Below are 15,270 nucleotides of genomic sequence, written 5' to 3' on the forward strand. Positions count from 1 at the left end.
GGAGCCTGAACGGGGGCGGGGGGCAGGTGGCGGGGACCCGTCCGCACCCCCGAGCCCGCTGCGCTCTGCCTACGCCTTCCTTCCCCTTTTTCTTTACCTGCTAAGCATCAAGACCAGCAAAACTGGGGAGCGGGGGGAAACTGTGGCGAGGTTTTATTTCAAAGTGATGCTTTCAGACGGCAGACCTTCCAAGTCAGCCGTCTGCAGGTGCTCATCTGCTGGGGGCCGGCGAACAGCACCGGGAAAGCTTGTCAGGATCATAGAATTTCCAGGGCTGATTCCGTCCTCTCTAATAAATAACTTTTTGATTTGAATCAAGGGAGAGGTTTAACAGACTTTCTTTCTTCCCTAATGTGATATAAATCGCAGATGCACTTTTATTGAATGGTTAAAGCATCGACATGGAGATAATCAACACAAAACGTCCGGACAAAAACCATCGAGAGAAATAAAGCTGGTTAATAAGATTTTTGAGAAAGCTTTGTGTTAAAAAGTAAAAAGGGAAAACAGCTGAAGGTGACAGTTAGTTCATGGTTAATAGGATAAAGGCTGCATGGTTGAGCTGCACACTTCTGCTTGCAAAGGTTCAGACACACCAAAGGACTGAATGGGGTGCTTTTAAAACATAGGACATTTAACACATCTGTTATAGTCTTTAACAGAGAAATCAGGTAAAACCACTCTCAATAGTCGCTTTCATCACCCACCTCCAAAGGAAACTAACCCCACTTGCGCCTATTTCCATATTTGCCACCACAAACAAAACCTCTCTGCCAGAAGAATCCCTATTTACTACTTTCCCGTTAGACGATGCCATTTGTCCCTCGGACCAAAGTTAGGGGACTCCGGGCTCTGTCGCACTGACTAATACACCTTCCGAAATCCTGCACACGCCCACAGATAAAGAGCGAGATCAGGTGAATTTGGCTGCTTCGAGTCACTGACACCGACAAAGCCGAGAGTAGATCAGACAACTTCAGCCAAAGGGATCCAAACGCTACAAAGTTGTCTTCGTTTTCACAGCTGGAAGGTAGCGACTCCCAGTATTTTTAACGTAGATAAGCTACACAGAGGAGCAAGAGACTGAGAACTCGAAGGGGTTGCTCTGGTCCCACAAAGCTGCGCAGATCTCTTTTGTGTGCAATACTCAGATTTTGTGGGAGCAGAGCTCTTCCCGGCCACATCAAGGCTCACATTTAGGTCTGGGCAAACCTCTCGCTTGAACACAAGTACACGAGACTTTTACGAAGCTCGGATCTTGAAAGGAGAAGCTGACACCGCAAATATGCCTTATTCCGGACCTTCGATGTGCAGAGAGAAAACCAACCCCATCTACGCGCACTAATTCTGCCTCATACTAATAGCAGGAGCAGAATATGCTCAAAGCACGGCGGGATCCACTCTCCAAATGTGTTTCTCCCTCAACAGAGCTTGGTTCAACGTTTTCTAATTTGTATTTTCAAATCCACAAAACCCGTGCTTTTCTGAGAGCCCGCAGATAAGTTTCTATGAATATTTATTGATTTATTTCCTAAACTCAGCAGGGGAGCGGCAAATAAATTTAGTGCTTTCTTTAAATAATTCCCTTTCTACGAGGCAAGATGTCATTCGAAACTTTTAAATAGGCATTTAATTAGCCTGTGTGTGTTGCCTCTGAACAAAACCCCGCTGGGAGCCTTTGGAGTGCTGTATTCCAAAGAGGCGGTCAATATGCAAAATTGATGACTACACTTTCTTTGTGGCGGGGCCATTGTGCCCCGGTTGCTTATGAAGTCTAATCCAATCATAAATTGCAGCCCCGGACCAATGGAGAAGCCGGGAGCTCGCCCTGAATGAAGCTCAAGTGGAGAACTTTGTTGAACCCCATTGTTGGGGCTGTCACTTTTGAAAGAGCCTCAGCGGGGCTGACCACTATAAAACTCATGGTCCAGGAGGAAGGGGCAGAGAGAACTCCGCCAGACTCGCTGGCTGGATCTTTACCAACCCAGGTTTGCAAAGCAGAAAACAAAAGCAAAGAAACAAACAAGCAGGCGAGCGGCCCCAGCCCGGCTCCGCGGACGGCCCCTGCGATGATGTTCCCCAGCCTCATCGCCCCGCCAGCCGTCTACCCCAGCCTCCTCCGGCCGACCCCCACCCTCACCTTGCCTCAGTCGCTACAGTCGGCTTTTTCCAGCCATTCCAGCTTCCTGGTGGAAGATTTGATCCGGATCAGCAGGCCCACAAGTTACCTGCCCAGGACTGTCCCCCCGCCCAGCATGTCCCCCCCAACCTCGGCCGCCAGGACGGACTCGGGAACGCCGGAGCTCCCCAGCTCCACCACCGCCGGCTCCAGGAGGATCTGTTCGCCACAGACTTCCAGCAGCGACTCCACTTTCCTGAAGTTTGGAGTCAACGCCATCCTCTCCTCCACGCCCCGAGCCGGTAAGCGGGGGACACCCCGAGCTCGCCGCCGGCCGCGGCTCCGGGCGCGGGGGACACACCGCCCGCAGGAGAGGGGTGCCGGGCGAGGGGCAGCGCAGGGAGCCGGCTTAGGAAAGGGAGGGAGGACCCTGTCCCGAGCTGCAGAGCCCTCCGACATCGCTCGGATTTCGGGGGCGAGGGACAGCGCTGCCCGCGGCAGGTCCCTCTCCGCCGCCGGACGGAAGGGAGGAGCAGGCGGAGGGAGGGGTCCCAGAGACGAGGGGTCCCCCGGCCGTGTCTTCTGGCTGACCCTGTCCTCACGGGTGCCGCTTTGCTGGCAAAACCAGCAAAAGTGCCACTTTTCCTCGGCTGTTCCGGGTTCAGTCTGGCTCTTTTACTTTTTCTAAAAGTACCACAGCGTTGGTCTCCAGGACCAAGCGACAGAACCCAGCCTTGCCGTGGGTCGAGTCCAACCGGTGGTTACCCTCCGTTTAATTTGATTTTATTTATTTACTAGAAACCTCCCCTGCTTTGCTTCAGAGCGTCCCGCCAAAGACTTTCTCCTTTCCGTACTTTGAAGGATCCTTCCAGCCCTTTCTCAGATCTTCCTATTTCCCAGGTAGGTGTTTCAAAATGTCCCTCTGCCGGCACTGCTCGCTGATATCTGCCGTCCCTCCGTTCCCCCCGGCGGGGTTATGCCGCAGTTCAGAGGTTGGAGGGAGTACAACATTCAAGCATCAGTCGCGCCAATTTGCTGCCCGATTTAGCACGGGCAGTGACTGCCTGACATTCCCTGCCCGCTCCTCCCGCTGATCCGCAAATTAGCCGGGATTGTCACGGTCCCGAGGCGAGGCGGGTCCCCCTCCCTCCCCCCGGCCGGCCGGCCGGCGCTGCTGTTTCAGCACCAGGAGGAGCGGTCAGCTCCCGCCGCCGCCCGCGCTCCGCGCCCGCGCAGGGACGGAGGGAAGGATGGAGAGAGGGAGAGAACAGGGAGGGAGCCTCTGGGGGTCCCCCAAACCTTCCCGCGCCGCCGCGCTACGGGCGGGTCCAGCGCGCTGCGGCAGCGGCGTAACTGCTCTGCTGCACCCTCGCCTCCAGCCCCTCCGCCGAGCACTAACCCTTCCCTCCTCCACCTTCCCGGTTACACCGTCAAACACCGCCGTAAAGGCGAGAAAGCAGGCCACGGAGGTGTGATTCTTACAGCACTACTATAGTGTTGAGAGAACAATAACAACAACAACAACAACAACAACAAAAACAAAAAAATCCACCAAACAACCAAACCCGAAATCTAATTACACAAACAAGCTATTAATTTAAAAAGAAAACAGGGAAAGGGAGAGAGAAAAAAAAATAACCCAAGCTCTTCTATTCATCCTCTGGATAATGGAATTTGCTTCCTTTCTCCAGCATGTGAATAGCCTAACAAAAACAACTTGAGCTTTATAAATAGCTTTTCATGTCCATTTAATGAAAATGATTTGGGGAAAGAGACGATTGTGCCATCAGTATTCTCCCGAGGAGCCTGGCATGCCGTTGTGTTTAGTTTGAAAGTGTAAATCTCTTTTGTTCCAATAATATATGGCGTTAGCTGCTTGTCCTCAGTCTTTTTCTGTTAGTTCATTACTACACAATTACCATTCACGCTTCATTAGCATCTCTGTCTCTCTTGGGGAGGTTCCCCCCCTCCTTTTTTTTTTAAGGCGAAACTCTGCCCTTTTTTATCATACTAATGCCATTGGGAACCAGGCAGTGTGCTAATTAGCTGTTACTTTTCACGTCTTCGAATTGAATTCTCCAACTTTGGGGGGAGGGGGGGGGAGGGAGAGAGAAGAGATTATTATAAAAAAGATGAATACTGATTGATCAAAACTGCATCTGAAGAGGAGCGGTTTTGTTCGGAATCAGAAAAGTCCTCATTTTCATCTCGAGCATAATAAAGCATCTGAAATGATAAAAGCATCTGAAAAAAATCAAATGCTTCTGAGTGGGAGGGAGAGCTTTTTTATTATACCTCTATCTTAGCTGGTACGCCTCGCTTTGCCTTTTCAGGCCGGAGACCTTTGAATCTCCCAACAAAACCGGCCACCATTGACCCATTTTCCACATTTGAGTTGATAGATCTAATCCCGGCGATCGCTGCCTGAAAGAGGGCGGCTGGTTAAGCCTCAAGCTCCTTTTCACCGCCCCAGGTTGATGAGCGCCCGCCCGGAGGGCAGGGAGGGATGGTGGGGGCCGGTCCCGCTCTGCTCAGTGCCGCGTGTCCCTCCCACAGCTGCCTCCGCCGTGGTCCCTATCCCTGGCACCTTCTCCTGGCCGCTGGCTGCCCGGGGCAAGCCCCGCCGGGGGATGCTGCGCCGCGCTGTCTTCTCCGACGTGCAGCGCAAGGCGCTGGAGAAGATGTTCCAGAAGCAGAAGTACATCAGCAAACCCGACAGGAAGAAGCTGGCAGCCAAGCTGGGCCTCAAGGACTCACAGGTGAGAGAGTCACCAGGTCGGGGTGTGTGGGGAGCCAAGATTCCCCCACTCCCGGGGGAAGCTTGAGAGGAGGGGGGAGAAGGGGATGGTAGCAGGGAGAACATCCAAAGCAAGTTACAGACAATCAACAGAGCCAAAAATGGCACGATTCCCAGCTGGGTGAGTAGGACCACAGCCTTATTGCCCCCGAGCTCTCTCCTAGGGCCCTCCAAAGATCAGATTCTGTGGTTCCTGCTAGCTTTAGTATGGGCATGTGCAGGGTTTTGAGAGTGCAGCCAAAACACCTTTTCTGGTCCCTGCTTTACTGAACCATTTGCCTTCTTTGTTGCTTTGTCCCCTAGGTGAAGATCTGGTTCCAGAACAGGAGGATGAAATGGAGGAACTCCAAAGAAAGAGAGCTCCTCTCTTCTGGTGGCTGCAGAGAACAGACCCTCCCCACCAAGTTCAACCCTCACCCAGACCTCAGTGACGTAGGCAAGAAATGCTCAGGAGAGGAGGAGGAGGAGGAGGAAGTTCGCCCCGTGTGCCCGCCCAGCCCCCGGCATCCCTTAACCTACCACCCGTCCCCGGAACATCTACACCTGAGGGACAGACTGGACTCCCAGATGTCTCCTTCTCCATCCCATTCTAGCAGCCCCAGCAAACCTTCAGACTTCTCAGACTCAGAGGAAGAGGATGATGAAGGGGAAGAAGAAGAGGAGGAGATAACAGTCTCTTAGATCCCTTGCCTGCCCCTACCATCACATGGGGACACTGCAAAGATGTAAATAAACCAGAGTGCTATAAATTGAAGAGGTGCTGTCCCACCCCAATGTCCACATGCTTCTTCAGTACAGGTTCTTTATCACAATAGCTGCAAGACTTCCTTCTCCCTGGTATTCCTCATTTGTTGCCCTGTGTGGAGGTTTTCGTGTTCCTAATACCTGCCAAACTTTTCATAACTCTCTCTGCTTAACAAGCAATATTTGCTCAATTAGCTACCTTCTCCCAAAAAACAGACAGGCAGCTCCTGGCTCTACAGCAGGGAGGAAAGGGAAATTCCCCTGTTGGAAAGGAAACTTCTTCCCCCAGATAAAAAAACCATCAAAAATACACTGTAGATGGTGTGACCATTTTTATTACCTTTCAAGTGAATTTCCAGCTACCTATATTACTTCAGCTCCTACTGAAGACTTGTCTGATCTAGCAATCCTTTCCTCCAAAATAAATAACCTTGAGGGACACAGACCAAGCACTGCCTCCCTCCTCACCCCAAAGAGAACCATGCTTGTGCAACAGATCCATTGATACCCCTGGAATGACTTTGAAGGTATCATGCAAGCATGCCCTGTGTAATGGAGATCCTATACATTTATGATTTTCATTTTAATTTATTCATCAATATTGTGTTCAAAGCACTGTCTGACCCACCTTCTTGCCCACAGGTTTGTGCTTATTTTCCACTTTGCTTCTGCTATCCGTGGTGTGGACAGAGGAAAGTGGATACACCTCTTTGATTTTTAACTGAACTTTGCTGTCTTTGCACAGCTTATATGAACTGTACACTATTTTGTACACTTACTCTGTATGGGTGTTTTATACCAAGGTTATTGTCAATGAATATAACAATGGCTCAACAATGCTTCTCTCTTTTTTTTTTTTTTAATTAAATGACAGCTAAACTACAGGCAAATGCAGCTGTTTAATTGTGTAACTTATAAAGAAACATTTTTATTTTGTATTTTACTGTGTACAGACTTTAAATATGTATATATATTAAAGTGGATGATTGTCAAATTAAAAAAAAAGTAGATTTCCAAATTTGATCATTCAGTAATACTTGGTTCTGGTTAACAGGTTGTTGTAGTGATGCCTTTTCTTGGTCTTAAAATCAAGAGTCAAACACAATTAGAAGGGAGAAAGGGATTTCACCTCGGTATTTATTTTAAGGATCCTTAGGTGCACATGTCCGGGTGGAATGCACCAAAATGCACCCCACAAAATGCCCACCCCAAAAGATTGGGTATAACATTATAGGTCTTACTAATTAGCATATCTATCAAAGATTCCCCAATGAGAGGCTCAAGTGAACCTCCTTCCCCAAGGAACCTTCCCCTGGATGGTTCTATCTTGGTTTACAGAATATGTTCTGGAGAGGTCCTTGGGGTCTGGGGCACACTGATCCCTAACTACGAAGCTTCTAAAATGTTTAGTCTCTCAGCTTGACAAACAAGTCCAAGAATGTAGGCAAAGAGCACTAGGAATACAGAAGTTGTAAAAGATATAACAGGAGTATAAAAGAAAAGGCAAAAAATCATCGTGGCATCAGTAGCTTGTGTCTGGAAGAGGAAACTACCTTTTATCAACAGTATAGTGATCCAAAAAGAATTTATCAGCTTCAAATTATGAAACTTTACAAGAATATCTACCTGCCTTTTAACTAGGGAGCAACTGACCACACATCACTGACTAAGATGCTACAGTTTGTAGACTGGGAGCAGGTAATTAGACCATTCTTACAGGGTAGAGAAGCAGAATGAAAGAGATACATTTAACTCTTCAGCCCGGAGCCCAGTCGAGGATCACTACTACAGCACCAGGCAAATCCATAACCACCCACCTGCTTTTTGGTTCTACCTTTCTGCTGCACTCTACAGAAATGTGGGTTTTGCCTTGCATACAGGTAGCAGAGCTCTTCTGAAACAGAGATTTCATTACAAAACTACGTTTATTTTCTACTGCCTGGTTTCTAATGCCCACCATTCGTAACACACCAAAACAAAAGAAACAAATGCAGCAGATGTCCCCTGGACCCAACTCTCCCTCTACGCTCCACTGCCACAGCCACAAGGGAAGGTATGAAAGGAAAAAGAGAGTGATTCCATTTGGAAGGGACCTAAAAAAATCTAGTCCAACTTCAGGGCTGGCCAAAAATTAAAGGTGTTACTAAAGCGTGCTGTCCAAAAGCCTCCTGAACACTGCCAGCCACAGGGCATGACTAGAAAGGCTGTTCCAGGTCTTTAACCTGCTTCCAATTAGGTAATAGGGCACATCTAAGCTGGGACTCATTGTCACATTTCTCATCTTCTACCTCTCTAAGCCATTAGCAATTGATAACATACACCTGAGATAGGTGAAATGGAAAACGAGATGGAAAAGACACAAACAGTATTTATCCCACAAAATACAGTGAAACAGCAAAAGTGTTTGTTGTGTTGTTGTTTTGTAAAAGCCATGCACAAAAGAAAAGCAGAACAAGGAATTCATTCGCTGCTTCCCACGGGCAGGCAGGTGTTCAGCCATCCCGGGAGAGCAGGGCCCTATCACAGCTAATGGTTGCTTGGGAAGACAAATGCCATCACTCCAAACATCCCCCCCCTTCTTCCCCTCACTTTATATCCTGAGCCTGATGTCACATGGCCTTGGGTCAGTTGGGGTCACCTGTCCTGGCTGTGTCTCATCCCACCCTCCCATGCACCCCTGACTCCCTCTCCCATGAGACAGAACAAAAAGGGAAGGCCTTGGCTCTGTGCAAGCCCTGCTCAGCCATAACAAAAACATCTCTGTATTATCAACATAATTATTAATATCTATATTATTGTGCACTCAGCACAAATCCAAAATACAGCCCCCTACCAGCCACTGTAAAGGAAACTTACTCTACTCCAGCCAAAACCAGCACATTCAGTAAGCATAAGGCTGTAGTTAAGTAACTTATAAAGACAGATATAATTCAAAACACAATTTGTTTTAAAATCCAGTGGCTACTCCAGAGGCCACAAGTGCCATCACACATATTACAGCACTCTAGAAAGGAACATGTCCAAAATAAGAAAGGTAGTGCTTATACAAAACCCCTCCTGAATCACTGCTCAACAGTGTGCTAGTTTGAAAACAAACCAGTGGGAGGCACTAAGTCAGAATAACAATTTAATGGAAATTAAAGAAAAGGGGGGGAAAAAAAAGGTAAAAAGAAAACACTGTCAAACTGACAGAGTCAAGGTACAACCTGACACCCTGTTAGGCAGGGTGGTGGTAGCAGTCTGGTAGAATGGTGGCTGCAGTCCTCTGAAGCAGTGATCCTGTAGTAAAACAGTCTGCTCTTCCTCAGGAAGTCCAATGGTGGCTGTGTAGCTCCTGTCCTCTGGAAATCCAGTGGGAAGCCAGTGTCTCTGGTGTTCAGCCTCAGATTATATCCACGATGGGATGCTTGGTTCCTCCCTCTGGGCGGAGCATCTCACAATGGGGTAACGAGTCATGAGGCCAAGTGTTGATTAGGCTCATTAACAGAAGATAGTCCGGAGGGAGTTATCTCTGAGTCATGCGGCAGGACAATGATGGGCAATTAACAGAAAGATAGTCTGGGGGGAGGAGGCAAGGAAACACTGCCCCACCTGGTTTCAACGGCTCCTGAGGATGGTAATAGAATACACTGCAACCCAGGACAAACAGAAACTGCTGATCTTCTTACACCCTCTGCTCTTTACATCTTCTCTGCACTAGAAATGCTATCAAAAACAACTATTTAAGACTGCTTCTTCCGGCATGAAGGCTATTACATCTTACACTGCTAGACAAATAGCCTTACTAAAGTAACATGAAATTGCCACAACAGAGAAAAATCCTTACCCAAAAATGTGACACTTAATGATCTTACTCTTTTTTCTTTTCCCATTTCAGAGTCTTTCTTTTTAATAGCACCAAGAACAGTGTGCGACTACCAAGCACAAACATTTGAGATTCAGGGATACCTTAACATGAAATTAAAGAGCTCGTTTTTATTTACCAACAGCTGCCAGACTGCATCTGTGGCTGCAGGAAGGGGATCTTCTTCTCCAACACTTCCCTTTTACACTCCAGATGAAGAATCCAGAGTTCACAGCTACCATGGGATGGCTCATGTGGCACAGCTGTGCCAAGGGAAGCACTGCAGAAGTAGCCACCCTGTCTGAGGTCTAATGTCAAAGGCATAAACTTATTCTCTTACCTCAAATGTGGAGATATTCTAGTCACATTAGGAGGCCCTAGAGGCATCTGGGTTTGTCCTGGTGTGCACGGCATTGGGAGTTCAGCTTGGGTGTATTTCTGAGAGCAAAATGTTCCATAATTTGCTGTTAACAGCCAGTGTCAGAGGCCACCTCCTCCTATTTCCTGAAACAAGCTCAGCCCTCTCTTCCTGTCTCTCTATTTACTTTTAATGCAGCTCTCTGTATACTTTGGGAAAGGAGGAAAGGTGGTAAGAAGCCTTCACAGAGATGGAATAATTTCCATAATGATTAGCAGCATCCAGAGTTTTGGAAGCTTTGGTAATCCCATGTGTAATACCCATAACAACCTCTGTTTCATGATATCAAAGAGCTCTTTTTAAAGAGCCAGCAGCCCAGAGTGTGTGCCTTTTCTTCCTTCTCAGAGGGAAATCTCTGAGACTGGGAAATGGGTAAGGCAGAGAGGTAGATTTAACTTTGGTGACTGAGAGCTCAGGGCAGCAAATTCTCAACTATTTTATCCCTTAAGAAACCAGCTGGTTCAACATCTGTGCCTGCCAGCGTGGGAGAGTGGCTTTTGGACAGGGGGAGAAAAGGAAATAAATCACTTTCTCAGGGAGTCTGTGCTGTTGCTGCCTGCTGAGCTGTTGGTGACAGACCTGGAGTGTGTCCCTCTGGTCCCACTGCCTGGTCAAATGGCTTCTCAAGCAGTGCCCTGCACAAATGGGGCAGCTGGATGTGTTCTCACCCAGCCACAGCCAGGCAGACAAGGCTCCTGCACAGACATTTACTGGGAGCAGGTTGAGAAATAATAAAATAAAATAAAATAAAACAAAATAAAATAAAATAAAACAAAATAACCCTTTTGAAGAACACCTGTCTGTTGGGGTCCCTCCCCTGCCGTGTAGCCCTGGGAGAGGGGCCCTGAGGGCACAGACATGGGGCTACCCTGCCCCTGCTCAGCCTCGTTCCCATTGGTTGGTTTGTGTTCCCTGCGCGGGCAGAAGGACCCTTGGTCCCGTGACTGGGACAGTTCCTCGGCAGAGCCCCGGCCATGTGGCTGGAGAAATAAACATCTCTCTGAAACAGCTAGCAAGAATCTGTCTGTCCGTATATATTTCCTTTCCACGGGACTCCTGGTTTGATATATGCGTGTTGCAGGATCCCCACTGCAACAAATGGTGGAGATTTGTGAGCAGAACGATCCCCGATCCCTAAGCGACTGATTTGTGTGAGTAAACCCTGGAAACTTTGGATTCCTCTTCTTGGTTTTGCTTTGCTATTCCATATCTGAACTATGGAGGAACCGTGGGAAGACTCTTGGCTCTCAGAGCCGCATATGGACATTTATCTTAAACTTAAAATGATTCTTGAACAACGATTTGTAAATTTTAGCTTGATTCAAGCTCAAAAAGAACTGAAACACTTCCTGGCATGGTTGTTTAAGAACTTTTTCTATGTTTCTTGGGATTTAATTCTTACCAAGGGCTTTTGGAAAACCGTTTGGACACAGTTAATATTGGAGTCAAAATATATGCCGATGGAAGAATATTTTCGTGAATATTATTTAGTTACTGAGACTGTTGAGCAATGTCAGCTGTGTCCTGGTGAAGGGAAGCGTGGCGCAGGGACCGTGCGGCCCAGGCCACGTGCACCGAGCGCTCTGCGAGCAGCAGCGAGGCAGTTCCCGCGCGCGGGCGGAGCCACGCGAGCCGCAGTGTCGGTGGCGGAGCGGGGAGCGGCGGGACCCGGCAGTGCCCGCCCGGTCCTGTGCAGCGCGTGGTGGAGCGAGCCCCGTGAACGCCCGACCGAGAGGGGCGGCGCGCGGGCAGCGGCTGGCGGCGGTGGCGGTGGAGCGGAGCCGCGCCCAGCCGAGACGCGCGCTGGAGCGGGGCGCGGGGGAGTCATCGCTCGGGGGCCCGGCCGAGACGTGGGTGCAGCGCCCGGCAGCGGCAGCGAAGCTGCGACCAGAGGAGGCGACGCACGGAGAACTGAGCGGCGTGGCCCGGCCCGGCCCGCGCAGCCCCGAACGCGACCCCGGGAAGAGCGCGCAGGCACCAGCAGCCCCGACAATTCCAACACGGGAGCGACCGAAAGAGAGAGCAAAGACGCAGCGAGACAGAAAACAGCAGCCACTCGGAAAAAGGAAAAGATCATAGCAACTAAGACCTTAGGGATAGTAAAATGGTATAATGTTAAGCAAAATTATGGTTTTATAACAAGGTGTGACAACCAGCAAGACATATTCGTGCATAGAACTGCTATTAAAAAGAATAACCCTGAAAAATGCATCCCAAGCTTGGGAGATGGAGAGGTGGTGGAATTTAATATTGTACTAGGGAGAAAAGGGTTACAAGCATCGCAGGTCACTGGGCCTGATGGTGTTCCTGTAAAAGGCAGTATATATGCAAAAAATCGTAGTCATGTTAGACAGTATCTCCATTGTAAGCCCCCCTACAGTTTCCCTTTCCTAATCCCACCTTTCCCTTTTACCCTATGTCCTATTACCCCCAGTGTATTCCCAATCCGTTTTTTCATCCATGGTTTCCCTCACAAAACCATGCTTTTGCCAATTGTTTCCCCAAAAATCCCTTTCCAATGCCGAGTGGGGGATGAAAAGGGGGAGGGAAGAAGTTAAACCCTCTCCTGCCTCAGTTTCCCCACAAAGCATGCTCAGAGAATTCTGTCTCCCTTCTGTCAGCCCTAAGATGTTCCAGAGAATCTGTTTGGACATTTAAAGACTCAGGAGGGTGGCTTGTTTTGTTTTGAAACTGTTCTTGTTATGTTTATCCAGTTGTTTTCATTCTCCTTTTATTAAAATAAAACGGGTGAGGTGTTGGGGTCCCTCCCCCGCCGTGTAGCCCTGGGAGAGGGGCCCTGAGGGCACAGACATGGGGCTACCCTGCCCCTGCTCAGCCTCGTTCCCATTGGTTGGTTTGTGTTCCCTGCGCGGGCAGAAGGACCCTTGGTCCCGTGACTGGGACAGTTCCTCGGCAGAGCCCCGGCCATGCGGCTGGAGAAATAAACATCTCTCTGAAACAGCTAGCAAGAATCTGTCTGTCCGTATATATTTCCTTTCCACGGGACTCCTGGTTTGATATATGCGTGTTGCAGGATCCCCACTGCAACACCTGTCCTCCAGAAAAGTTTGAACATTACAATAACCTTTAAGAGGTTAAGTAGAGCACATGATACAAGGCCACAGTTTCCAGAAGCAACCAGTGAAGGCTGAGGGTGATGACAGGAGATTAAACCCCAACCAGTTCTAAACCCCCATCCTACAGGAAACTAGATTGGTTTGAAGAGACCCAAGGTCAGTCCTAGAAAACACTGATGGCATTTCAAAGTCTTTGCCTGGGAAGTTCAAGGTAGGGTTTGACACAAGAGCTGTGGGCTCTGTTACTGTGAGGAGCAAGAAGGCAGAGTCTCATTCCTGGGTGTGTTCCCTCTCCAGGCCCAGCCACGTGCCAGTGTGTGTGCATGGGCTGGGAGAGAAGTGATCAGACTGAAGAGCAGGAAATGGGATCTGTTCCCTTGATTTGTTTTTCTAGCACCTGGAACTGCCACACTGCTGTGTCTGAAGAGCACATTGCAGAAATGCTCAGCAAGGATGGGAAAGATCACCCCTTCTGCTGTCCCCTGTCATCAAGTGATCTTAATTGGACATCTTTAGGGCTCTTGTATTTTTGAACCAAGAGTGAACCTGATATAAATAAATAAAGTCCTTCAAGCTCCAAAAACCACATCAACACCACTTTCCCAACCCACATGACAGGGATTTAACACCAGGGAAGCCCAGCAGAGTAAGGCCTCACAGGAGTGCCTTTACTGGACATACACAAGTGCCAGGTGTGCTGCTTTTATCTAATTTTCCCTCCCATATAACCAGCAAAGTGCTAAAATATTTCATTAAATCATACAGCAGCATGGGTTGGAAGACATCTAGAAAGATCCTCTGGTCCAGCCTTTTGTGGGAAAGGGAATCTAGGTGAGAACTGTTACCCTGATCAACTGTATTGTGAAAAACCTCCATCAATGGGGGCTTCACCACATCTCTGAGGAGATTGTTCCACAGAATGATTGTTCTTTCTGTAAAAAACATCTTTGTGATATCGAGATAAAACCTCTCCTGGTGCAACTTGTACCCATTGCTCCCTGTCTCCTCCATGTGGCTCCTTGGGAAAAGAGAACATCCATCCTTTGTGGCTGCCCTTTAAGTACTAAAGTCCTGCGATGAGATCCTCCACAAGTCTTCTTCAGGAGAAGACCTAATTGCTTCCATCTTTCTTCACAGGGCAGGTTCTCATACCCCTCCTAGGTTTAGCCAAGCTTAGCCTTCCTAAATGCAACTTTGCATGGCCCAGCAAGGTTCTTGTAGTCCTTGATGGGTATTTGGCCACCTTCCCATGGTCAGTATTTATCTTTTTTTTTATGTTTAAGCACATCCCAAAGCTGACTGTTAAGCCAGGGTGGTCTCTTGCTCTGCTTTCTCCCTCTCCCTTTGTAGGGGTTGGACTGCTCCTGAGTAACTCCCAGCCCTTATAAGCTGCTTGTGCTCTCCATGGATGCTTCCCACAGACCCTCACAGCTGGGCTCTGAGCATATGGAAGTTTCAGGAGTGCCACCCCTTCTGAAATTCAGAGGTTTTGTCCTATTAGTTGTCTTCAGTGGGCTTAGGAGGATCTGAAACTTCACAATGTTGTCATCACTATATCCAAGGCCACCACTGATAGTTATGCAGTAAAGTAAATATTATCAGGTTGTGAGCGCTAAATCCAGGCAGCAATGTGCTGTTCTGGGCCACCATGTCCAGCATCTGCAGCAGGAAGTGTTTCTCAGTGCTTTCCAGGATCCATGTGGATGATTTGGGCACTGCTGTGCAGAAATAGATTGTTTAACAGTCAGAACTGATTTGGGGCTGGAGGGAGTGTCTGGCAGAAAGTGTGAAGCTGAAAATTGTGCAATAACATTGTCAGAAATCCTGTTGTGCATGAGGTTCAGTGGCTCACACAGACCTGATCTTAGGAGGTTGTTCCTTCCCACCGGGCTTAGGTTTTCTGTCCTAACTCCTCTTTTGCACTGGATGGTGCTGGTTCATCACAATCCCAGTAAAGAGGCAGACCTGCTGAGGTATCAAATGCTGTTTGTTAGGGCTAGATGGGAACAGCAGAGATAACCTTCTGTCCCTTTAGATGCTGAGAACCCCCAGCGGAGCAGCATCCACACACAGCATCCTGGCCACACCCCATCCATGGGTGTGGGCATTCAAGCTATCACAGGAGGGTGTTTTCCTACAGCAAAAGAACTCCATTAACCATTTCTGCTGTCAAACACAAAGGATGTACCCACGAGAATTTCTTGCTGCATGGTTAGACAAAGCCCCGGACACACGGATGGCTCAACTCCTCGTCACCCAGCAGGAGCTGCA

The 15,270-nt window shown here is 48.6% G+C and overlaps 1 protein-coding gene across 1 annotated transcript; it reads left to right on the top strand.

The window, feature by feature from the left end:
• Positions 1 to 2,069: 2,069 nt before the first annotated feature.
• DBX1 (developing brain homeobox 1) lies at positions 2,070 to 5,597 on the top strand. The gene is made up of 4 exons (XM_048305885.1): positions 2,070 to 2,421; positions 2,918 to 3,019; positions 4,676 to 4,878; positions 5,220 to 5,597. Exons 1-4 carry the CDS (start codon positions 2,070 to 2,072, stop codon positions 5,595 to 5,597), a joined length of 1,035 nt encoding a protein of 344 aa, XP_048161842.1.
• The last annotated feature ends 9,673 nt before the right edge of the window (positions 5,598 to 15,270 follow it).

The sequence above is a fragment of the Corvus hawaiiensis genome, chromosome 6 (assembly GCF_020740725.1).
Source record: "Corvus hawaiiensis isolate bCorHaw1 chromosome 6, bCorHaw1.pri.cur, whole genome shotgun sequence".
Classification (NCBI taxonomy): Eukaryota; Metazoa; Chordata; class Aves; order Passeriformes; family Corvidae; genus Corvus; species Corvus hawaiiensis.

What these genes read in the sequence shown, in the direction of transcription:
- DBX1 (XM_048305885.1), top strand. Translation starts at nt 2,070, where the DNA reads ATGATGTTCCCCAGCCTCATCGCCCCGCCAGCCGTCTACCCCAGCCTC. An exon ending in CTCCTCCACGCCCCGAGCCG is followed by an intron (nt 2,422 to 2,917) that starts GTAAGCGGGGGA and finishes TTTATTTACTAG; the next exon opens with AAACCTCCCCTGCTTTGCTT. An exon ending in TGGGCCTCAAGGACTCACAG is followed by an intron (nt 4,879 to 5,219) that starts GTGAGAGAGTCA and finishes TTTGTCCCCTAG; the next exon opens with GTGAAGATCTGGTTCCAGAA.